The sequence below is a fragment of the Dendrobates tinctorius genome, unplaced genomic scaffold (assembly GCF_039654945.1).
Source record: "Dendrobates tinctorius isolate UK_male_01 unplaced genomic scaffold, ASM3965494v1 ptg000057l, whole genome shotgun sequence".
NCBI classification, from domain to species: Eukaryota; Metazoa; Chordata; class Amphibia; order Anura; family Dendrobatidae; genus Dendrobates; species Dendrobates tinctorius.
The window spans coordinates 27966316-27991456 of record NW_027361725.1 but is presented as its reverse complement, the minus strand read 5'-3'; the positions used below and the strand labels follow the sequence as shown (position 1 = coordinate 27991456).

Genomic DNA, 25141 nt, shown 5'->3' with positions numbered 1-25141 from the left:
CATGAAAGCATGGATCCATCCTGCCTTGTATCAACGGTTCAGGCTGGTGGTGGTGGTGTCATGGTGTGGGGAATTTTTTCTGGGCACTCTTTGGGCCCCTTGGTACCAATTGAGCATCGTTGCAACGCCACAGCCTACCTGAGTATTGTTGCTGACCATGTCCATCCCTTTATGACCACAATGTACCCAACATCTGATGGCTACTTTCAGCAGGATAATGCGCCATGTCCTAAAGCTCGAATCATCTCAGATTGGTTTCTTGAACATGACAATGAGTTTACTGTACTCAAATGGCCTCCTCAGTCACCAGATCTCAATCCAATAGAGCATCTTTGGGATGTGGTGGAACGGGAGATTCGCATCAGGGATGTGCAGCCGACAAATCTGCGCCAACTGTGTGATGCCATCATGTCAATATGGTCCAAAATCTCTGAGGAATGCTTCCAGCACCTTGTTGAATCTCTGCCACGAAGAATTGAGGCAGTTCTGAAGGCAAAAGGGGGTCCAACCCCTTACTAGCATGGTGTACCTAATAAAGTGGCCAGTGAGTGTATATTATATATATATACCCCAAAAATTATATACATATATATATATTTATGTATATTTTTTTGGGGAGGGGGGGGTAAAAAAACACACGTTAATTAAATAAATTTGTTATGAAATAATGACAAGTTTTTGACCAAATTTTTAGTTTTTAGACAATCAAAAAAAAAATAAAGTGACGTAATTCTGCTCTGCACAGGTGCCCTGGCTCTCCTGAGCTTAACTAATTGGCGTGGGAAAAATTCCCCACGCTCCTGAGTTCACCTCAGGTCAGCCTGGGAATCCGCGCATATGCAGACCGCACCGCCCGAGTTCACCCGAGCAGCGCGTGCTGCCTTTGGGTGACGTCGGTATACAATGAACCGGGGCGCTTTACGGCCCTGTTCATTGAAGCTGCGCTGGTGGTTTAGAGCGGCCACATGTTATGTGGCCGCTCTAAACTGTAGATCTTCGTGGGACACTTGTTTTTTTGGGGATTCTGCGGAGGGTAGGTATTTTTGTGGCTTGTTATTTTATATATATATTTTTATTTTTTTTTTATTTTTTAGGTGGAACATGGTCTTCGGGGAATTAGCTGTGTAGGTGAGTAGGGTTTTTTTTTATAGGTGGCGACGTCGGGGACAGGTAATTATAATTTTTTTCCACAGGTAACCACTGGCCACCAATGTAAAAAAATTATTGGACAAATTTTAGAATTTTTGATAAAAAAATGTTTGAAAAAAATTGAATTAAGGGGCCCTAATAAATATTATTAATTTATTTGGAAATATAAGGAGGAGTTTTTTATGGATGGATGGGTGAGGAGGGACAAAAAAAAAAATAAAAAAAAAAAAAAAAAATTAAAAAATAAGTTAACAGCAGGAACAGCTCGATGGGAAATACTGCTCCCATCGTGCTGAGCCTGCTGCCACTAGTGAAGGGGGAACAGACATAGGCCGATGGGAGTAGTCCACACGCAACATATACACCGCACACCCCGACACTTACCACACTGATGAGGAGGCCCACATCCAGGTTCATCCTGCGGTACCATTCCATGCCGGCAGCCATGATCTAGGAAGACAGGAGTTATGGGAATTTTTCTCGTCTTCCTAGATTATGGGATGCTCATGAGATGGCATTATGGGATGGCCTGATGTCACTTCCTTTTGTGTGCATTTTGAGACACTTGAAAAACCGCAAATGTTTGTTATATTTGCGATTTTCAAGCGTTTCAATACAAGTCTATGTAGGCGGAATTGCATGCGATTCCGCAAATTAAAGAACATGCTGCGATTTTTACCGCTTAGCGATTCTGCAGCGGTAAAAATCGCACCATTGGCACTACATGTGCGTTTTCCATTAGGAATGTATGGAATGCTTTTTTTAACCCCTTAAGCCCCAAGGGTGGTTTGCACGTTAATGACCAGGCCAATTTTTACAATTCTGACCACTGTCCCTTTATGAGGTAATAACTCTGAAACGCTTCCATGGATCCCGGTGATTCTGACAATGTTTTCTCGTGACATATTGTATTTCATGTTAGTGGTAAAATTTCATTCAAATAACTTGCGTTTATTTGTGGAAAAAATGGAAATTTGGCGAAAATTTAGAAAATTTCACAATTTTCCAACTTTGAATTTTTATGCCCTTAAATCACAGAGATACGGCACACAAAAAACTTGATAAGTTACATTTCCCACATGTTTACTTTACATCAGCACAATTTTGGAACCAAAATTTTTTTTTGTTAGGAAGTTATAAGGGTTAAAAATTGACCAGCGATTTCTCATTTTTGCAACACCATTTTATTTTTACGGACCACATCACATTTGAAGCCACTTTGAGGGGTCTATATGATAGAAAATACCCAAAAATGACACCATTCTAAAGACTGCACCCCTTAAGGTACTCAAAACACATTCAAGAAGTTTATTAACCCTTTAGGTGCGTCACAGGAATTTTTTGAATATTTAAAAAAAAATGAACATTTAACTTTTTTTCACAAAAAAATACTTGGAAATTGGACTGCAAAAGATATTGTGCAATTTGTCCTGAGTACGCTGATACCTGACATGTGGGGGGGAACCACTGTTTCGGCGTATGGCAGACCTCAGCAGGGAAGGAGCGCCGTTTGACTTTTTCAATGCAAAATTGGCTGGAATTCAGATCGGACACCATGTCGCGTTAGGAGAGCCCCTGATGTACCTAAACAGTGGAAACCCCCCCAAGTGACCCCATTTTGGAAACTAGACCCCCCAAGGAACTTATCTAGATATGTGGTGATAACTTTCAACCCACAAGGGCTTCACAGAAGTTTATAACGTACAGCTGTACAATTAAAAAATCATATTTTTTTCACAAAAATGATCTTTTCACCCCCAATTTTTGATTCCAAGGGTAACAGGACCCTAAAAGTTATTGTGCAATTTGTCCTGAGTACGCTGATACCCCATATGTGGGTGTAAATGACTATTTGGGCGCATGGCAGAGCTTGGAAGGGAAGCAGCGCCATTTGACGTTTTTGGCTGGAATTGAGATCGGACACCATGTCGCGATTGGAAAACCCGATGTACCAAAACAGTGGAAACCCCCCACAAATGACACCATTTTGGAAACTAGACCGCCCAAGGAACTTATCTAGATGTCTGGTGAAAACTTTAAACCCCCAAGGGCTTCACAGAAGTTTATAACATACAGCCGTACAATTAAAAAATCATATTTTTTCCACAAAAATGATCTTTTCACCCTTAATCCTTATTTTTCCAAGGGTAACAGGACCCTAAAAAATATTGTGCAATTTGTCCTGAGTGCGCTGATACCCCACATGTGGTGGTAAACCACTATTTGGGCGCATGGCAGAGCTCGGAAGGGAAGCAGCGCCATTTGACGTTCTTGGCTGGTATTGAGATCGGACACCATGTCGCGTTTGGAAAGCCCCTGATGTACCAAAACAGTAGAAACCCCCCACAAATGACACAATTTTGGAAACTAGACCCCCCAAGGAACTTATCTAGATGTGTGGTGAGCACTTTGAACCCCCCAGTGCTTCACAGAAGTTTATAACGCCAGGACGTGAAAATAAAAAAATCGTATTTTTTCCACAAACATGATCTTTTAGTCACCGATTTTTTTATTTTCCCAAGGGTACAAGGAGAAATTGGACCCCAAAAGTTGTTGTCCAATTTGTCCTGAGTACGCTGACACCCCATATGTGCGAGAAAACTACTGTATGGGCACACGTCAGGGCTCGGAATGGAAGTAGTGACGTTTTGGAATGCAGACTTTGATGGAATGGTCTGCGGGTGTCATGTTGCTTTTGGAGAGCCCCTGATGTACCTAAACAGTAGAAACCCCCCACAAGTGACCCCATTTTGGAAACTAGACCCCCACGGAACTTATCTAGATGTGTGGTGAGCACTTTGAACCCGCAAGTGCTTCACAGAAGTTTAGAACGCCTGGGCGTGATAATAAAAAAATCATTTTTTCCACAAAAATGATATTTTTGCCCCCAATTTTTTATTTTCCTAAGGGTAACAGGAGAAATTGGACCCCAAAAGTTGTTTTGCAATTTGTCCTGAGTATGCCGATACCCTATATGTGGGGGTAAAACACTGTTTGGGCACATGGCAGAGCTTGGAAGGGAAGGAGCACCATTTGACTTTTTCAGCGCAGAATTGGCTGGAATTGACATCAGACGCCATGTTGCATTTGGAGCGCACCTGATGTGCCCAAACAGTGGAAACCCCCCAATTATAACTCCAACCCTAACCCCAACACACCCCTAACCCTAATCTGAGCCCTAACCCTAGCCCTAACGGGAAAATGGAAATAAATACATTTTCTTTTAGTTTTATTATTTTTCCCTAACTAAGGGGGTGATAACGGGGGGATTTGATTTACTATTTATGGCGGTTTTTATATTTGGCAGCTGTCGCACGCTAAAAGACGCTTTTTATTGTAAAAATAGTTTTTGCATCACCACATATTGAGAGCTATAATTTTTCCGTAGTTTGACCCACCGAGTCATGTGAGGTCTTATTTTTTGCAGGACGAGTTGACGTTTTTATTGGTACAATTTTCGGGCACGTGACATTTTTTGATCGCTTTTTATTCCGATTTTTGGGACGCAGAATGAACAAAAACCAGCATTTCATGAATTTCTTTTGGGGGGGGGTGCGTTTACACCGTTCCGCGTGCGGTAAAATTGATAAAGCGGTTTTATTCTTCGGGTCAGTACGGTTACAGCGATACCTCACTTAGGTCGTTTTTTTATGTTTTGTCGGTTTTTTGCAATGAAAATTTTATATAAAAAATAATTATTTTTGCATCGCTTTATTCTGCGAGCTATAACTTTTTAATTTTTTTGTGGATGACGCTGTATGGCGGCTCGTTTTTTGCGGGACAAGATTACGTTTTCAGCGGTACCATGGATATTTATAAGCGTCTTTTTGATCGCGCGTTATTGCACTTTTTGTTCGATGGTATGATAAATTATTTTTTGCTTCGTTTTTTATTTTTATTTTTTAAGGGGTTCGCTAAAGGGGGTAACTAATGGGACAGTTTTATAGGGTGGGTCGCTACAGACGCGGCGATACCAAATATGTGTACTTTTATTGTTTTTTTTTTTTTTCAAAAAATGAATTTATTGGGGAATTTTTTTACTAATTTAGCGATTTTTTTTTAAATTATTTTTACACTTTTTTTTTTTTTTTTTTACTTTATTACATAGTCCCAGGTGGGACATCACTGTCCTGTGACAGATCGCTGATCTGTCACATCACAGATCACTGTGACAGATCAGCAATCTGTCACAGGCAGTTCTGCAGACTTCCTCATGCCTGCGCTTTGCAGGCAGTGAGGAAGTCAGCTCCCTACAGGCCCCCGTCGCCATCTTGGATCCGGGGGCCTGTAGGGAAGGAGTCCCCCGCAGCAGCGCTGCACATTGCGCTGCCGTGGGGGGCTCAGGGAAGCATGGAGGGAGCCCCCTCCCTGCCGATGCTTCCCTTTAACCCCCGGTACACCGCAATCGTGTTTAATCGCGGTGTACAAGGGGTTAACGTGTCGGGGGCGGTCCGTGACCGCCCCTGACACTTTGTGCCGGGTGTCAGCTGTGATAATCAGCTGACACCTGGCCGCGACCAGCGGCGCTCACCACGTGGGCGCTGCTGATTGCATTAGACGTACTATCCCGTCCTTGTGAATTAAGTCCCAGGGCACATGGACGGGATAGTACATCTAATGGCAGAAAGGGGTTAAGCGTTTCCGCGGCAGAATCGCGCGTTTAAAATCGCCACGGAAATGCTTAAAAAACGCTACGTGGGCACACAGCCTTTGAGACTTTTTACCTTGAGCTTTCCTTCAATTCTCTTCTCCTCTTGCGGTTATGTTCCTCAATCCTCTTCTGCGATTTCTGGCAGAACGGAAAACAACAATGCCAGCAAAATAGCACTTACTGTATGTTTTAATGTCTCTGTGCAAGTGCAAGATTTCGCCTGGCTATCTGGATGATGCAAGAGGCGTCATCTGCATCAATCAGAGCAGGAAGATGGTGATGAGCAGCCAGGAGGAAGAATAGAGACGCAGAAAGGATGCTTATAGGACCGGACAGAATTTAGATAATTTATAAAACGTTTTTGGTGGGTATACAGGGATAGTCAAGTGGCTATATACCCCATTATGGAATGTAGCACAGGCGCTGATTAAGGTGATAGTTTTAGTTCACATATGAAAAAACTAGTGACAGGTTCTCTTTAATATATTGCAGTCATCAAATTATATAGCACTGTGTAATTACAATTGCTCCTTTTGCCTTTCTACCTGCTGTATGTAGAAACATGAAGTCTTTCGTCCCTGTATTCATCATCACCCCCCCTTCAACTCCTGACACAGCTGTTCAGCTCCTCACCTGCCATAGACTTTTGCATTGACTCATGACTTGTGCAGGGAAAATTGACTTGTTTCTACACAGAGCTTAGAAGGATTTACCTCATGAGTTTTGCAACACATTATGTCACACACTTAATGGAAAACAAAAGAATTAGATGGGTAGAAATGCAAAATGAAAAATTGTGAGTAAAGGTTAATAAGTCCACAGTGTCATATAACATGATCACAATATACAGGGTGGGCCATTTAAATGGAGACACCTAAATAAAATGGGAATGGTTGGTGATATCAACTTCCGGTTTGTAGCACATTAGTATATGGGAGGGGGAAACTTTCTTTCTTCTGTGGTGTTGCTATCAGTGTGTCAAGAGTGGGAGAACAGGGTTGCATTGACAATCCAACACAATGGGCAGCACTTTGAACACATTTTATAAGTGGTCATAAACTTGCAAATAACTCATGAAAGAATAGTTACGTTAAAACCAAGCACACCATTGTTTTTCTTGTTAAATTCTCAATAAGTTTGATGTGTCACATGACCCGTCTTCCCATTGAAAAAAATTAAGTTGGATCCAAAATGGCCGACTTCAAAATGGCCACCATGGTCACCACCCATCTTGAAAAGTCCCCCCCCTCCCATATACAAATGTGCCACAAACAGGAAGTTGATATCACCAACCATTCCCATTTTATATAGGTGTATCTATATAAATGGACCACCCTGTATTAAGAGGATAAAAACTTTGATGGGAGGAATGATTCTTTAAATTCCAGCTGCGATCATCACACACCAAACTACTATTCAGACAAATTCTCGTCCACATGCCGACATCTGTAAACTGGGCAAGAAACAAGAAAAACTAACATTTTTCTTGCCCAGATGTAGAATCTTCCATTTCTCTCTGTTAAACACCATTCTATTAGTCGCTGTCCATTGTTCAAGCTTATCTAGATCCTTCTGAATTGTCTTCTCTAGCATTAGCTATCCCTCCTAGCTTTGCATCGTCTACAAATTTGATTAGTTTACCTTCAGTTCCCTTATCTAGATAATTTATAAAAATGTTAAACACTTTGGCCAGGATGGAGCCTTGCGTTAAGGGCCTGTCACACTAAGCGATATCGCTAGCAATATTGCTATAACGTCACTGGTTTTTGTGACGTAGCAGCGATATTGCTAGCGATATCGTTATGTGTGATACTTACCTCCGACCGGCTCCCCCGCTGATTATCGCTGATCGCGCGAGAACGTCCTGGGCCGTTTCTCGTCAGCTTCCTGCTGGGCTTCCTGTGGCGCCGACCAGCGACGCGTGGACGCGGGCGGGAGGACATCAGGATCGCCTCGTCTGACAGGTAACGACCCCCGACCGCTGCTATGTCGCTGGTGAGATCTGCCTGTAAGGCAGCTCACTAGCGACCACTTAACGATGCACCAGCGATCCTGACCACGTCATATCGCTTTTCGGGATCGCTGGTGCATCGCTAAGTGTGACAGCACCCTTACTCTACGTGAAACACTCTTTCAATTAGATGTGCAACCATTTATTATCACTCTGAGTGTGATCACTGAGCCAGTTATGAATCCATCTAACCATTGTCTTGTCTATCCCATACTTGGTCATTTTTTCAAAGAAGGATAGTATGAGATACTTTATCAAATGCTTTGCTGAAGATGAGATATACCATAGCTACCGCATATCAATTATCCACCCAGTCAGTAATTCCATAATACAAGGAAATTACATTAGTCTGGCATGACTTGTTGGCTGCAAACCCATGCTGGCTCTGGTTATTCATTGTATTCTTATCCAAGTTCTTACATAAATGCTGTTTAATAACTAGCTCAAAGATCTTTTCTGGTATAGGCTCACTGGTCTGTAATTCCCTGGCTCCATCTTTTCTTTTTTGAAGATGAGAAGGGCAAATGTCCCTTCTCCAATCTTCTGGGACTTGTTTTCCAGGATTTTTCAAAGATTCTGGCTGGTGGTTCTGCAATTTCCTCTGCTATCTCTTTCAGTACCCTAGGATGTAATTCATCTGAACCAGGAGATTTAAATTAATTTAAATTAGCTAAGTGTACCCTCACCATTCTTTTATTCCTTCAATGGCACCGTGAAGATTACTTGATGTTAACATTTGCTTTCTCAACATAATTTTTGACCACTTCACCCCTTTCATCCTGCAAAAATCCTATAGCATCTTAAACTTTTCTTTTGCTTTTGACAAACCCACAAAATCCTTTTTTACTGCTTCTGGTCTCCCTTGCAAGCCTCACTTCCTGTCTTTAGCTCTTCTAATGTTTGCCCTGCATTCCTTACAAACAGCATTATATTCTTCTTTAGATATGCCCTCTTCTTTCCATGTAATATACATTTCTTTATTTCTTTTTAACTTGTGCTTAAGTTCGGTGTTCATCCATCCTGGTCTCTCTAAATGCTTCCAATTCTTCCTTCTTTTCAAGATTGTTACCGATTGTGCAGTGAGAATTTCATTTAGCAAAATCTCCCATCCTTCTTGGACATTTGTCCTTTAGAACAGGGGTCCCCAACCGCCGGTCCGCGGCCCAGCACCGGGCCGCTGCAGTGCCCTTGCCGGTCCACGGACACAAGGGGAGCCAGGGGCGGTCAGTGGCGTAGCGGGGGCTGGGGCGGCACGCAGCAGTTCTTAGCGGCGGCCAGGGAGCGATCCAAGCAGCTCCGCTGCCTGCAAGAGGGAATAGCAGGAGCGGAGCTGCAAGGACCCGTCCAGCTTCCTGCCCGCCGCCCGCGCTTCCTGTCTGACTGACACAGAGAGGAGCGCGGCCGCTGCTGTGTGAGAGCGAGGAAGCGCGGGCGGCGGGCAGGTGAGAGGAGAGAGGTGGTGTCTGTGTGTATGTATAATGTGTACGTGTATGTATGTGTGTGTACGTGTATGTATGTGTGTCTGTGTGTGTACGTGTATGTATGTGTGTCTGTGTGTGTACGTGTATGTATGTGTGTACGTGTGTGTACGTGTGTGTACGTGTGTGTACGTGTATGTACGTGTGTCTGTGTGTGTACGTGTATGTATGTGTGTGTACGTGTGTGTCTGTGTGTGTACGTGTGTGTCTGTGTGTGTACGTGTATGTCTGTGTGTGTACGTGTATGTCTGTGTGTGTACGTGTATGTCTGTGTGTGTACGTGTATGTCTGTGTGTGTACGTGTATGTCTGTGTGTGTACGTGTATGTCTGTGTGTGTACGTGTATGTCTGTGTGTGTACGTGTATGTCTGTGTGTGTACGTGTATGTCTGTGTGTGTACGTGTATGTCTGTGTGTATGTGTGTCTGTGTGTATGTGTGTTGGTCTGTGTTTGTGTAGCCTGGCCCTGGAGGAGATGGGGACATGAGGAGAAGGCCATGGGGGGAGTGATGGGGTGAAGGCAATGATGGGGAGAGGGGAGTGATGGGGTGAAGGCAATGATGGGGAGAGGGGAGTGATGGGGTGAAGGCAATGATGGGGAGACAGCAGTGATGGGGTGAAGGCAATGATGGGGAGAGGGGAGTGATGGGGTGAAGGCAGTGATGGGGAGACAGCAGTGATGGGGTGAAGGCAATGATGGGGAGAGGGGAGTGATGGGGTGAAGGCAATGATGAAGAGATGGCAGTGATGGGGAGAGGGGAGTGATGGGGTGAAGGCAATGATGAAGAGATGGCAGTGATGGGGTGAAGGCAATGATGGGGAGAGGGGAGTGATGGGGTGAAGGCAATGATGAAGAGATGGCAGTGATGGGGAGAGGGGAGTGATGGGGTGAAGGCAATGATGAAGAGATGGCAGTGATGGGGTGAAGGCAATGATGGGGAGAGGGGAGTGATGGGGTGAAGGCAATGATGTAGAGACGGCAGTGATGGGGTGAAGGCAATGATGGAGAGACAGCAGTGATGGGGAGAAGGGAGTGATGGGGTGAAGGCAATGATGGGGAGAAGGGAGTGATGGGGTGAAGGCAATGATGGGGAGAAGGGGGTGATGGAGCACTTATTCAAAACCTATGGTGAGTTGAGTCACATTATAAATGTTATTTAATTATAAGTATGCACTGCTACACTACAACCGCGTCCATAGCCCCGCCCCCTGCCACACCTCCATCCCCGCCCTGCCGGGCCATGGAAGAATGTTCTTGCTTGAAACCGGTCCCTGGTGCAAAAAAGGTTGGGGACCACTGCTTTAGAACATCCAGCCATTGGACCTTTCCTACCCTGTTTCTGAGTATAATAAAATCTTCCTTTCTGAAGTCAAACCTTAAAATCTGAGTCCTTCCTGGTCTTCCTCCTCTTGTAATCCAAGAGTGACTAGCACGACCGATGCCTCCTAACTTCACAGCCACCTTTACTTCCTCAATCATTTCCTTTCTGTTGGTAAGAATTAGGTCCAAGATGGCAGAACCTTTTGTTCGGATACATTTGTCTTTTGTGGATGCTGATATGCATAAAAAAAAATCCAATTCAACTTGATCAGGTTTTGGAACCAAAAATGCAGAAAAACCTGATACCTCCAGTTTCTGTGGCGTTTTTGCACTACCAATTGGTGAAAAACTCTGCAAAAGCGCTGAAAGAAGTGACATGCTTCATTTTGCCAAAAAAGATTAAACACAAAAAAAAGCGCTGTAAAACGCAACATGTGAACATTGGCATCTGTACCATTGCTGTAAGGCTAGTAATTCCCCCCTCATATGTGGTCTTTAGTAAAATAAAAGTTTAAAAAATAAATCAAACAAGCAAATATTAAAAAAACAAACATTTTTATTTACAGAAACTGACAACTGAACATACAAGGGTGATAAAATGTGAATTTTGTAATTGCCTCTGCAATCAAAGTATTTTGAATTATGTTTTTTTAATCATAATTAAGGCAAATGCTATGAAAATAAAAATACTGAAAATAAGTGCATTTGTGACGGAAGCACAATATTAAAGGGGAAGACTGTATAACAGTGCCATTTAGTAACAGTAGTTTATGTAAGCAAAGTATGATTAGATTTTCTGACCATTAATTGCAGAGGCAAAGGTACAAGAAACAGTAAAAAAAAAATAAAAAAAATAAAAAAAAAATGGAGCAATACAAATAAGAGTCTATAAAATGAGACATCTCACAGTTTTCCATGCTACAGATTGCTTCAACCACAATTCCCAACAAGGATCCATGCAGGTCCTGCTGGCAGAAAATGGGCTCAATGCAGGGAAGTGGAAAGATATGAACATATGATTTCCAAAACCTTTTAGGCACTTAAACACACACTAATTTTGACCAATAAATGTAAAAGGTAAAGCAAAATTGTAAAGCAGCATTGAGAATGGTTTTTGAGTCTTAAGTCAGAAAACAAAGTTTCCATTGAGGTTATCGTGCAACTCTTGACTGTTGGATCTTTCTTTGCTCTTGAGGCTGCCTGAGCAACAAGGACTGTTACTTTTCTCCCAGCACTTGCAAAAGAAAAGATGGTCGGTGCAGTATTGAATGTAGGGATATTTGCTTAGGACCAGGTATTGCTATGTCAAAAAAAAAAAAAGGAGGAAGAAAGGTAGTTGTATAACATCAAGATGGGTCACTGGAATCAGCTAGGTCTCGTTGCTCAAAATATCTAAAAGAATTAAAAAAAAAAAAAAAAGATCATGACCAAAAAGCAGCTCAAGGGCATATTATATTATAAATATTTTAATAAACTCTCCCTTAACCCCTTCGCACTGCAGCCCTTTTTTGTTTTTGCATTTCTGATTTTCACTCCCCTCCTTCCCAGAGCCATAACTTTATTTTTCTATCAATATGGTCACGTTAGGGCTTGATTTTTGCAGGACGAATTGTACTTTTGAACAACACTATTGGATTTACCATATTGTGTATTCAGAAACAGGAAAAAAAAAATTCCAAGTTCGGTGAAATTGCAAAAAAAAAAAAAAAAAAAAAAAGTGGATTTCTACACCTGTTTTTTGGATTTTTTTTTTTTTACCATGCTCACCAAATGCTAAAACTGACATGCCATTATGATGCATATGCTGTGTGTGTGTATATATATATATATATATATATATATATATATATATATATATATATATATATATATATATATATACACACATACATACACAGCTCTGACAAAAATTAAGAGACCACTTTCAAACGTTCAGTTTGTCTGATTTTCTCTTTATAGGTATATTTTTGAGTAAAATGTAAATTGTTCTTTTAGTCTATAAACTTCTGACAACATGTCTCCGAATTTCCAAGCAATAAATTTTGTATTTTTTTTCTGACAAAGAAAAATGGTCAAAATGAAAAACATAACAGTGCTTTCAGACCTCAAATAATGCTAAGAAAACAAGTTCATAATCATTTAGAAACAACAATACTAACGTATTAACTCAGGAAGAGTTCAGAAATCAATATTTTGTGGAATAACAATGATTTTAAAAACATCTTTTAGGTGTCTTGGCATGCTTGCCACCAGCCTTTAACACTGTACTAGTATGGCGCATGTTGTGAAGGGATTAATGTAGTTTTTACTTTTATTCTGACACTGAAGCCTGAAAATTACAAGTTTTAGTAGGAAAAACTTTAAGGCAGCATTTATAGTAAATAAATGCTTCCTCCCTTGCCCAGTAGATGTAGTATGATCAGACCATGTTCATGTACGGTCAGACACAGCCATTATACAGTACACAGCTGGGGCACATTTATAAGACTCTCTCAACGCAGGAACTTTTATTTTAACCACATTCAATTGTAGAACTTATTATTCCAAGATCTATTGATTAAAATTAACTTTGTTTGTGGGACAACCACTTTAAAGTCCCCGTTACACATAGCGATATCGCTAGCAATATCGCTGTAACGTCACCGATTTTGTGACGTTACAGCAATATTGCTAGCGATATCACTATGTCTGATACTTACCTCCGACCAGCTCCCCCGCTGCTCATCGCTGGTCGCGCAAGAACGTCCTGGATCATTTCTCGTCGGGCGCTTACTGCTGGGGCTTCCTGTGGCGCTGGCGAGCGACGCGTGGACGCGGGCGGGAGGACGTTAGGATCGCCGCGTCTGACAGGTAAGTAGCGACCCCCGACCCCTGCTATGTCGCTGGTGAGATCTGCCTGTGTGGCAGCTCACTAGCGACCACTTAGCAATGCACCAGCGATCCATATCGTTGTCGGGATCGCTGGTGCATCGCTAAGTGTAACGGTACCCTAAGTCTCGGTACAGAGCAGCAGGGTTTGGGTTCCTAGAACAATGGACTGACTTTTTATTGGGGTATAATCTTTATTCTGGAGCTAACTTACATCTGAATGGAAGCGGGGACTGTTATGCTGGAGAAAAGCATTCTTATTTGGTTGGAATTGCATTAAAACTTGGTGGGGACCAATGAGAAAATAAAGGGATATATGGGTCAGAAAGGTGGAGAAATGGATTCTGGGTGGATGATTAAGAATATAGATAGGAAGATCCATATGTTACAAACAAATAGTGATGATAAATATATTGACAAAGATTCAGGAATTAGTATTTCTAAAAGTGAATGTGGATGGAAACATAAAAAGTGTATGTTCACTAATACCAGGCGACCAACAAGCAAAATGGGAGATCTTGAGGCCTTGGTCCAGGAGGAACACATTGATGCAGTTGGAGTTGCTGAGACGTGGTTGGACTCATGTGATTGGGATGTGAACCTTCCTTGCTTTACGCTCTTTCAGAAAGACATGGCGAATAAGAAAGTTGTATATCTATGTTTGGAGTGATCTGAGAGAGTGTGAGACAGATACAATAGGGGAGCGAAGATGTGAGGAAGTTCAAGCCTTGTAGGTGAAATTAAAAGGGAAGGTAAAAGCTGAAAAAGCTATGCACCCTCTAATATCACTAAGGAACTGGAGAGATGGCTGCATAATCATGTGGCGAGATAGCCACCCGATATTGACTGGGGTCATCATTCTGCTTCACCTGCAAAGGGGAGAAAATTCCCAGCCTGTTGTATGATAATTTTATCGGCCAGCTTGTGAAAGATCCAACAAGAGGGAAACCTCTGTTGAATCTGGTCATTCCGAACAAAGCAGAACTGGTGGCATATGTCACTTTGAGAAACCCTTGGCACCATTGACCACAATACCATTTCATTTTGCTTACACTGTATGTATATATATATATATATATATATATATATATATATATATATATATATATATATATATATATATATAAAAAATACTTGGTCAGGGAGCACAAAAACACTTAATTTTTTGACAAGAAAATTTTTCCCAGGTTGAAGGCTGCTCTTCAGGAAGTTGACTCGGAGCAGATACTGCCAGATAGTGATAGAAATGATAAAGGGGAGCATTATGCAAATATATTGGTCACTCAAACTGTAAAATGCATTCCTTTAGGCAATAACTATAGACCACAAGCATTAAACCCCAAGACGGCCATTAATGACAAAAAGGGCATTTAGAAAATATAAACCTGAGGGGGTCAGCTCTACCAGTTAAAAACGATTAGGATATCAACAGAATCTGTATGAAAAAGTAATAAAATCAGCTAAAGTACACATTGAAACTCTTAAGGCCCCTTTACATTTAGCGATGCACCAGCGATCCCGACCATGATACGACCCGGTCAGGATCGCTGGTGCATCGCTAAATGGTCGCTAGTGAGCTGCCACACAGGCAGATCTCACAGCGATGCAGCAGCGATACAGCGGTCATTACTTACCTTTCAGATGTGGCGATCCTGACGTCCTCCCGTCTGCGTCCACGCGTCGCTCGTCGGCGCCAGCAGGAAGCGCCCGACGAGAAATGGAGCTGCGCGATCAGCGATTGACAGCGGGGGAGCCGGTCGGAGGTAAGTATCACACATAGCGATATCGCTGCTGCGTCACCAAATCAGTGATGCTTTAGCGATATTGTTAGCGATATCGCTATGTGTAAAACCCCCTTTACTGTTTCTCTTATTCATTCTCGTCTGGACTATTGTTTTTTTCAATCAGATGTACAACTTACAACATGTTGTCAAACATTCCCTTCCCCCATAACACCCCCCTCCCTTTGTCCAATGGCATATGAACTGGTGCACATCGAATAAGCCGGATTACTTACCGGTAATGCTCTTTTAATGAGTCCACGACAGCACCCACTGGAGGTATCGGATCCGCCCATTTGGAACAGGAAACCCTACAGGAAAGATAAAAGGGGCGGTCCGCCTTTCCTCCTCAGTTTTACGTTTCAGAGTACCAGAAGGACCGCCAAGGATTAGGCAATGTTCTCTTATTTTAACATCTTTCTTATCCATTATTTGGTTAATATACTTTAACTATTGATATCTTTAGGGGGGGAAGTGAGCGGGTGCTGTCGTGGACTCATTAAAAGAGCATTACCAGTAAGTAATCCGGCTTTTTACTCTTCGCCACGACAGCACCCACTGGAGAGATTCCAGAGACCATCACCTGGGTGGGACCACCGTGTCAAGGATAGTCCTGCCAAAGCTTAAGTCAGAGGTGGATGAAAGATCAAGTCTGTAGTGCATATAGAAGGTAGAAGGGGATGACCAAACTGCCGCCTTACATATAGTTTCAATCGGAACATCTCCCTTTTCCGCCCAAGAGGTTGCCATTGCCCTGGTGGAATGCGCCCTGATGTTCCCTGGAGGATCTTCGTTTTTTGCGGAGTAGGCTAAACGAATGGCCTCCCTGATCCACCGGGAAATGGTGCTCTTCGTGACTCCATACCCCTTCTTACAGCCCTGAAATGAAACAAATAGGGCCCTGCTCTGCCTCCAACTGTTGGACATCTCAATACATTTTAGGACAGTGCTTTTGACGTCCAGAGTATGGAACTTCTGCTCTTCCGGAGTAGAGGGATTTTTATAGAAGGTTGGGAGGAGTATCTCCTGAGATCTATGGTATTTTGTTGCCACTTTTGGCAGGTAGGCAGGGTCTGGTTTTAATACTAATCTGTCTTGGTATTCTTGGAAAAAAGGTGGATCTATTGACAAGGCATGAATATCACCCACTCTTCTAGCTGAGGTCAGTGATACTAAGAGGGCCATTTTAAGTGCTAAGTATTTGAAGGGTATTGTGTCGATCGGCTCAAAGGGGTCTACCGTTAGGGCGTCTAAGACCAGATTTAGATCCCATGTAGGGACGGAGGGTATGTGGATTGGAGCTATTCGTTCACATGCTGTAATAAAACGAGTTATCCACTTGTTGCCTGCTATATTATGGCCATATAGTGCTCCTAATGCCGATATTTGTACTCTCAGTGTATTTACTGCTAAGCCTAAGTCTTTCCCCTTCTGCAGAAATTCCAAGATTGGGATTATCGGAACTTCTGTTGTATGAGGTACTGTATGGAATTGAAGAAATTTTTTCCATGTTCTAGTGTAAATTTGGGTTGTGGACTGTTTTCTACTTTGTAGTAGTGTAGTAATTAAGGACTCCGAGAATCCTCTTGTCCTCAATAACTGCCTCTCAAATTCCACGCCGTCAAGTGCAAGCTGAGCACTTGAGGGTGGAAAAAGGGGCCTTGGGAGAGTAGATTGGCAGTCGGAAGGACCCAAGGATCTGTTATCGACATAATCTGCAGCCACGAAAACCACGGTCTTTTTGGCCAGAACGGTGCTATTAAGATTATTCTCGCTTTGTCGTCTCTGATCTTCCGAATTACTTGAGGTAGGAGGATCAATGGAGGGAACGCATACGCTAGGTTGAAATTCCATGGAACTAGAAAGGCGTCCAGTATGTTTGGGTAATCTGACGGAGATAGGGAGGCAAAAGTTTTTATCTGCCTGTTCTCTCTTGTGGCGAAAAGATCCACCTCGGGTTGTCCCCATGCGGCTACTATGTCCCTGAAGACCTTCCGATTGAGGCACCACTCTCCTTGTCGTAGAGTGTGACGGCTTAGGAAGTCTGCCTTTTGATTGCTCTCGCCTCTTATATGAAGGGCCGAGAGGGACAAAAAATAGTTTTCTGCTAAGTTTAAAATTCTTGCCGCTGAAGACATCAGAGTCTCTGATCGAGTTCCTCCTTGTCTGTTTATATATGCCACTGTGGTGGTATTGTCCGACAGGATCCTTACATGCTTCTGTTGGAGCTGCGGCAGGAAGTTGTATAGAGCATAGAACACTGCAGTCAGTTCTTTTAAATTAGATGAGTAATCACATTCCTCTTTACTCCACCTTCCCTGATAAAACCCATTCTCCATGTGGGCTCCCCAGCCCTGGGGACTGGCATCGGTGGTTACGATACAGGATGGAACTATAACCCATGGAACTCCTGAACATAAATGATCATCGTCTAACCACCACTCTAGGGAAGTCAAGACTTCTTGTGACAGGGTTATTTTGCTCTGTAAATGACCACTATGTCGCTTATCCTCCTGGAGGATCTGGTGTTGTAGCGTACGGACATGGTACTGGGCCCACCGGACTGCAAGAATTTAGTGATCCTAATAGTGACATTGCTCCTCTTAAGGATACACGTGGTTTATCTATAGCTGCTTGTATTTTTTGTTTTGTGAGGATGATTTTTACCTGGGGTAGTAGACATCTCTGGGTCAAGGAATCTAGTTGAAATCCTAGAAATGTCTGGAGAGATTGCGGATCGAGTCTGGACTTTTGGATATTGATGATCCAGCCAAGGCTCTGAAAAGAGGAGATTGCGTCAGTCACGCGTTCAGTACATTGTTTGACTGAATTCCCAATTACTAGGAAGTCGTCTAGATATGGCACAATTAGTGTGTCCTTTTGGCGAAGGTAGGCCATCACTTCTGCCATCACCTTGGTAAATATTCTTGGTGCCGTGGAAAGCCCGAAGGGCATTGCCGCGTATTGGAAATGATGAATCCTTCCCTCGACTTCCACTGCGACTCTTAGGTATTTCTGGAATCTGTTGTGTATAGGGAGATGATAATAAGCATCTTTTAAATCAATCCCTGCCATTACGCAATTTGGGAAAAGAAGCTTTATAGTGGATCTAATTGATTCCATTTTGAACTTATAATTTTTTATAAATGAATTTAGCTTCTTTAAATTAATAATGGTTCTAAATGTACCGTCTGGTTTAGACACCAAAAACAGGGGAGAGTAAAAGCCTCTACCCTGTTGTTCCTCAGGGACATCAACTAAAACTTTTTTAGCTAGCAGGACTCGAATCTCGTCTTCGAGAGCCTTTTGCTGAAGTGAGGAATTAAGGCGAGTTATAACAAAGAACTCATAGGGGATCCGAAGGAATTCAATCTTTATTCCTTCCTTGATTATATTCAAAATCCATGGGTTTAACGTAATCTGTTCCCACTTGGTAAAAAAAAATTTTAATCTACCCCCAACTGGTGGGTCTAAACTTTTAATTTTTTTCTCTCCTATATGTTGGCCCTCTGAAGATGGTACCCTTCTGCTTTTCGTCTTTCGTGGCCCATCTCGTTCTGTCCGATTGCCTTCTTCTCCCGAATGGCCGTCTTTTAAAGGTTTTCCTATAAAACGGAATGGGAGAATCACTGAAGGCCTTTTTCCTTTCTTTTGCCTTGGCGAGAATTTCGTCTAAGGCTTTTCCGAAGAGGAACTCACCCTCGCATGGGGTTGCACTAATTTTGGATTTTGACTGTGCATCCCCATTCCAGCTCTTTATCCACAGCGCGCGTCTGGCGTTATTCACCAGGGCTGCCGACCTTGCTGCCAGTCTTAGGGTGTCCGCTGAAGCGTCTGCCATAAAGGCAGCTGCCCCTCTTATCAACGGGATGGCTGCACGCAGTTTCTCCCTTGACACTCTTTGCTCAATCTGCTGGTCTAATTGATCTAGCCATACCAGCATTGACCTAGCAGTACATGTGCTGGCTATTGCGGGTTTAAATACCCCGGTGGTGGATTCCCAGGACCTTTTGAGCGAAGATTCAGCCTTTTGGTCCAATGGGTCTGCTAACAACCCTGCGTCCTCGACCGGGATCGAGGTTTGTTTGGAAGTGGAGGATATGACAGCGTCCACCTTTGGTATTTTAGTCCATTTTAATAGATCTTCATCAGTGAACGGATACTTCCGTTTTGAAGCGGATGGGAGAAAACCCCTCTGGTCGTGTTTTTCCCACTCTCTTTTGATGAGATCTTTAATTGCCGGTATCACTGGAAATGATCTCCTCTTTTTCTCTGCCAATCCCGCAAACATAATGTCCTGCGCGGTCTGGGCTCCCCTTTCCTCTTCACACCCCATAGTATTTCTAACCGCTTTTACCAGGTTATCTACGCTGTCCAGTGGAAAACATGCGCGTCCTTCCACCTCCGAGGATGATGATGAGGACGTGGATGCGGAGCCTGAAATTAACTCCTGTTCTTCCTTTGACTCTGAACTAACAATGACCTGTTTTCTATGACTGGACTCTGCGGGAGTGCTGGCGCGGTTGATGGCTTGTATTTCCTCCCTAATTATGGCTCGGATATCCTTAGAAGATATCGTCGACCCCTGCCTGGTCTCTTTAATGCATTGTTTGCAGAGTTTTTTGGGGTAGGAGTCAGGGAGAGGCTCTGAACATAATGCACATTCTTTATGTTTTGTTTTACTTTTTTCTTTGACTGAAGTGGGAGGTCAAAGGTAAAGAGGGGGGGGGGGGAGGAGAGGAGGTTAGCTTAATAGGTAGAGCATCTGCTTTGCACACTCACCCAGTGAAGCTTAATACCGGTTCGGATGGCTGAGACGGTTTGGATCGGGTTTCTGCTGCCTCGCTCCTGCGGGCAGTCTCTGTCCTGGCGCTGCGGTCCCTGGTGGAGTTGCCCCCAGCTGAATACCCTGCTGGGGTCTGCGACTCTGCGGGGGACAACATGTTCCAACGTTGCAGCGCTGTTTTATCTGTACACTTATCGTACCCCCGGAAGTCGCCCTGTCACAGGGCGCATGCGCCGCGTCATCTTACCCCGGAAGTTCAACCATTACTTCCGGGGTATAGGAGCGTCGGGCGCCGGCCTGCTCCCGCGCCACCGCTATTAACACGCGCGGCTCGCGCGCTCATGGCCTCACCATCCACGTTATACCCCCACCGATGGGGGGGGGATCCCCCGGATGCCAGACCGGCCCCGCTCCCTGGTAAGACCGGGCGGCCCTCCCCGGACCCGGCCATTACCACTATGCCACCAGACGAGGGGGGAGCCGTCAAACGGAGTCTCCCCCGACGCTGCTTCCGGACCGCAGCCCCTGCCGTTCCCGAAGAGACCGCACAGGCGGATGCATGGCCCAGGTAAGATCCTGCTCCATTTGGAACAGGAAACCAAAACTGAGGAGGAAAGGCGGACCGCCCCTTTTATCTTTCCTGTAGGGTTTCCTGTTCCAAATGGGCGGATCCGATACCTCCAGTGGGTGCTGTCGTGGCGAAGAGTAAAAAACCCAATTCCATCACACAACCATATCATAGGAGAAATGACGATTAGCAACCGACAGGAGACCACCTCCAGGGCCCACCCATTAATCTAGGAGATTCGAGGCAGCCAGGCCGGGAACCCTCAACCATCCCTCCCAAATTTTCCCAAAAATATGCGGCATACCCCTCCTGAGGTACACAAATTTTCCCCTATATAATATTTGGTTCAACCTATTAATGTATTCTTTTCTTGAGGGGATTTTGGCAGAAATCCAGTGATAAGCTATCAGCTTTCGGGCCACAAATAACATTCTGGCCACAGCAATTTTAAGGTATTGATCCCCTCCCACCTCATCGACATAACCCAGAACACAAACCGTAGGGTCCCTGGGAATATCCTGTCCCGTGACCAAGTGTATAAAGCCAAGGACCACGATCCAGAATATTTGCAGGCAAGAGCATGTCCACATCATATGTAAAATGTCCGCATTATCCATCGTGCACTTGGGGCACCTCGAATCCAACCGCAACCCTCTACTGAACAACCATTCGGGAGACCTGTATGTCCTATAGAGGATATATAGCTGAGACAGGCGTCCAGGCTCATTAAGAGATAATCTGGGAATCATCTGTAGAATCGAGTCCCACTGTTCCGCTGATATCGTACCCAGCTGTTGTTCCCACTTTGTCAGTGCACCAATAGGATGCCTTGACAGGACCTGTCCAAGTAAGCCACCATACACCATCGAAATCAGTCCCTTGGTGGACCCATGCATACCAAGCCTATGGACAATGACGTCATGGTGCACGGTTAGGTCAACTTTTTTGCTCTGTACCATATACGCGTGACGCAGCTGCAAATATTGATAAAACAGAGCGTTGGAGGGGAAATTCCCGTCCCAATTGCTCAAAAGTTTTAAAGACTCCTCCCTCCACCAGCTGCGACACCCACCATATGCCAATCCGCCTCCAGTGAGCAAAGCCTCTGAGTGTTTTCATGCATGGCAAATGCTGATTGTCCCATATGGGGGAGTACTTTGTAAGACCGCATATTCCTCTCAGCTGCCTCAGCTTGTCCCATACCCTAATCATTAGAAGCACCGTAGGGAACCTGAGTGCAAGGGATCGAAATCTACCCGACTCCAGACTCGACACCAGTGATCCCCGCCTCACTAGGAATTGAAGGATCTTCCGACCCCCCCACCAGATCCACCAACTCACCCTCCATTCCTCCCGCTACATGCTGGCATTGGGAAGACAGAAAATAAAGCCATGGGCTGGGCAACGCAAGTCCCCCCTCTTCCTTAGGTTTTTGCAAGTGTTCAAGTTTAATTCTCGCGCCTTGTTTCAGCCAGATGAGCTCTCTAAAAATCATATTAATTTTATGAAACCTGTTCTGGGGAAGCCAGACAGGGAAGTTGTGGAGGACATATAAGAGTTGCAGCATAACGACCATCTTCAGCAGATTCACTCTTCCCACAACAGAGAGGTGTAACTTTGCCCAGGCCTTAACCTTGTTTGATCCTGTCCAACAGCGGAACAAGATTTAGGCTCTCATAGTCTGTCAGCTTATTGGATATTCTGATGCCCAAATATTGGAGGGACGTGGCAACCGGCACACCTACCACACTACAGGAGCTTGAGTCCAGTGGGAGGAGCGCAGACTTCTCCCAGTTAATAACCAGACCCGAGACCTCCCCAAACGCCCTAAGAAGTGTCATCGTGTTTTGTAATGATCTGTCCGCGTCCGCTAAAAATAACAACAGGTCATCCGCATATAATGCTACCTTCTCCTCATGCTCCCCAAACCGGAACCCCTCTATGCCAGCGTCCGATCTTATCCTCGAGGCCAACGGCTCCACCGCGAGAGCGAACAGCAGCGGGGATAAAGGGCATCCCTGCCTTGTTCCTCTATGAAGTGAAAAAGGGTCAGACAACCGACCATTAGCCCTCAGCCGAGCACTCGGCTCCGAGTACAAGAGCTTGACCCAGCCAATAAAACCCGGGCCAAAGCCCATACGGTGAAGCGTCGCCCATAAATAGTCCCACTCCACACTATCAAATGCCTTAGCGGCGTCTAGGGACAGAACCACTCTCCTCCCGGCATTATCAGCCCTCACCTGCATATTCAGATATAATCTCCTAATATTCATAGCCGTCGATTTGTTGGGCATAAACCCCGTCTGATCGGGGTGTATTAACACAGCTACTACCTTTGAGAGTCGAATGGCCAGGACCTTCGCTAAAAGTTTAATGTCTAGCGTCAACAGGGAGATGGGCCTATACGATGCGGGCAGAGTTGGATCTTTATCCTTCTTCAACAGCACGGCAATGACAGCTTCTCGCATAGACGGTGGGAGAACACCCCGTTCCAAACTATCATTAAACACTGTCAATAGAGCAGGGAGCAACACCGTTCTATACCGTTTGAACACCTCAGCTGGCAACCCATCTACCCCAGGTGCCTTACCGTTGGACATGGTTCCCAGAGCTTCCTCCAACTCATCCAGACTTAGAGGTCTATCTAGAAAGTGTCTGTCCTCAGGAGTCAGCCTAGGGAGACTGGCAGCCTCCAAAAAGGCAACAACATCCTCTGTCGGGGCCCTAGCATGTGAGGAATATAAGTCAGCATAAAAAGTCTCCAGAATTTTTAAAATCCCCGGTGCGTCAGTGAGTAGTCGCCCATTCACATCCTGAAGACCCGCTATAGTCGCAGACCCTCTCTGTGCCGATGTCACGACAGAAAGCAAATGCCTCACACTTTCCCCACTCTCAAAATATTGAGTAGATTGAAACAGCCGTTTTTGCGCCGCCGCCGCCTCTAATGTCTGTTTGGTCACCTTTGACTGCGCCTCCCCCAACCGCTTCCGAGTGGCAGGTGTGCTCTGAGTTGCAAGGGCCCTTTCCGCATCTTCCAGTTCCTTGAATACAAGTTGTGATTTTGCCCTGGAGGCAGTCTTTATTTTAGAAATCTCTCGTATGTACATTCCCCTTAAGTACGCCTTTAAGGCCTCCCATACGATCCCACTAGAAGTCGAGCCTCTATTAAGACTAAGATATTCCTGCAACTCAGGGATAAAGCCGTTATTCTTATCGATTAGCTGCAGCCAAAACGGGTTGAGGCGCCAGAGAGGTCTATCGCTCCTCCCGTTCCCACCCCCCCCCCCCCCCAAGCATGACTGAAACAGGCAAATGATCAGATACCGTTCGCGCCAGATATTTAACCTCCAAAGTTTTTCCCAGCATAAGATCATCACCCAGGGACAGATCGATGCGAGACACGGAGGAGTGAGTAGAGAAGCACGAAAATTGACGGACACCAGGGTTACGGCATCTCCACAAGTCGGTCAAAGCTATCTCCCGCACGAGCACCCCAAATGGCGTAAGATTACCTCCCAGCCTCAAAGGTTCATGGCTACCCCTGTCCCAGTGCGAATCCAGAATATTGTTAAAATCTCCCACCATCATATGCGGAACCCCCGGAAAATCTCTCAGAATGGCAAGAACTTTATAGATAATTCTACGGCTATATGGCGGAGGTATATATTATATATATATATATATATATATATATATATATATATATATATATATCTATCAACACCAGTGGTGTAGAAAAGATTGTACAAGATAGAAGAACAAATTGCCCCTCTGTGTCCACCACCACCCGGTGACACTTAAATTGAGTCCTGGAGTGAATCAATATACTAACCCCCCTAGAGTATTGGGAATGAGTAGAGTGAAAGCCCGCCTGTACCCATCTCTTATCCAGAATTCCCAGAGTCTCCTGTGTGAGATGCGTCTCCTGCAAACAAACAACCGCCGGCTTCTGGTCCGTTATGAAGGAGAATATGGCCTGTCGTTTTACCGGCGACTTTAACCCCCTGATATTCCAACTAAGTATCTTAAAGTCAGCCATTTTCGTACCATAGCATATTGCCTACCATCTCCCCCCCAGCCGCACCATAGCCAATATTGAAATGTACAAGTATGCCAAAGGACATTTTGAACCTAATCCCTCCCTCCTCCCCCCAAAGAACACCCTCCAACAATTCCTTGGGCTGAACCAAGGGTGCAACAAGTAAGGGTCCTGTTGAACCCTTCCACCCCATTCAGCAGGCGCTTCAGTTCCTTTTCACTACCCGCATTTGACAGGATATAACCCCACAGCACTTTGCATTTTTCCTTATCCGTATTCAGACCAAAGCCCCATAAGGACCATAAATTCTTAAAAAACAACATATAACAGAATAATATAAGAATAAACAAAAATATGACTTCTTAGGCAGTCCATTGCCTCAGGACCGCAGACTTCAACCGCAAGGCTCCATAATAACTGAGCGAGCCAAGATACCATCAGCCACATTCCTGCTCCTTCCCCTCCTTCCTCAGCTGTCGCTCGTTAAGGT

The 25141-nt window shown here is 44.4% G+C and overlaps 1 protein-coding gene across 3 annotated transcripts in view; it reads right to left on the bottom strand.

Moving 5' to 3' along the window:
• Positions 1-11147: 11147 nt before the first annotated feature.
• Positions 11148-25141, bottom strand: part of GEMIN2 (gem nuclear organelle associated protein 2) — a 58307-nt gene continuing 44313 nt past the window's right edge. For 2 of the 3 annotated variants that reach the window (XM_073577860.1, XM_073577863.1), the window contains exon 10: positions 11148-12001. In XM_073577860.1, coding sequence (XP_073433961.1) covers positions 11956-12001 — 46 coding nt within the window. In that variant the 3' untranslated portion in view covers positions 11148-11955. The remainder of the gene's footprint in view (positions 12002-25141) is intronic. The other variant, XM_073577862.1, reaches the window with a different exon arrangement.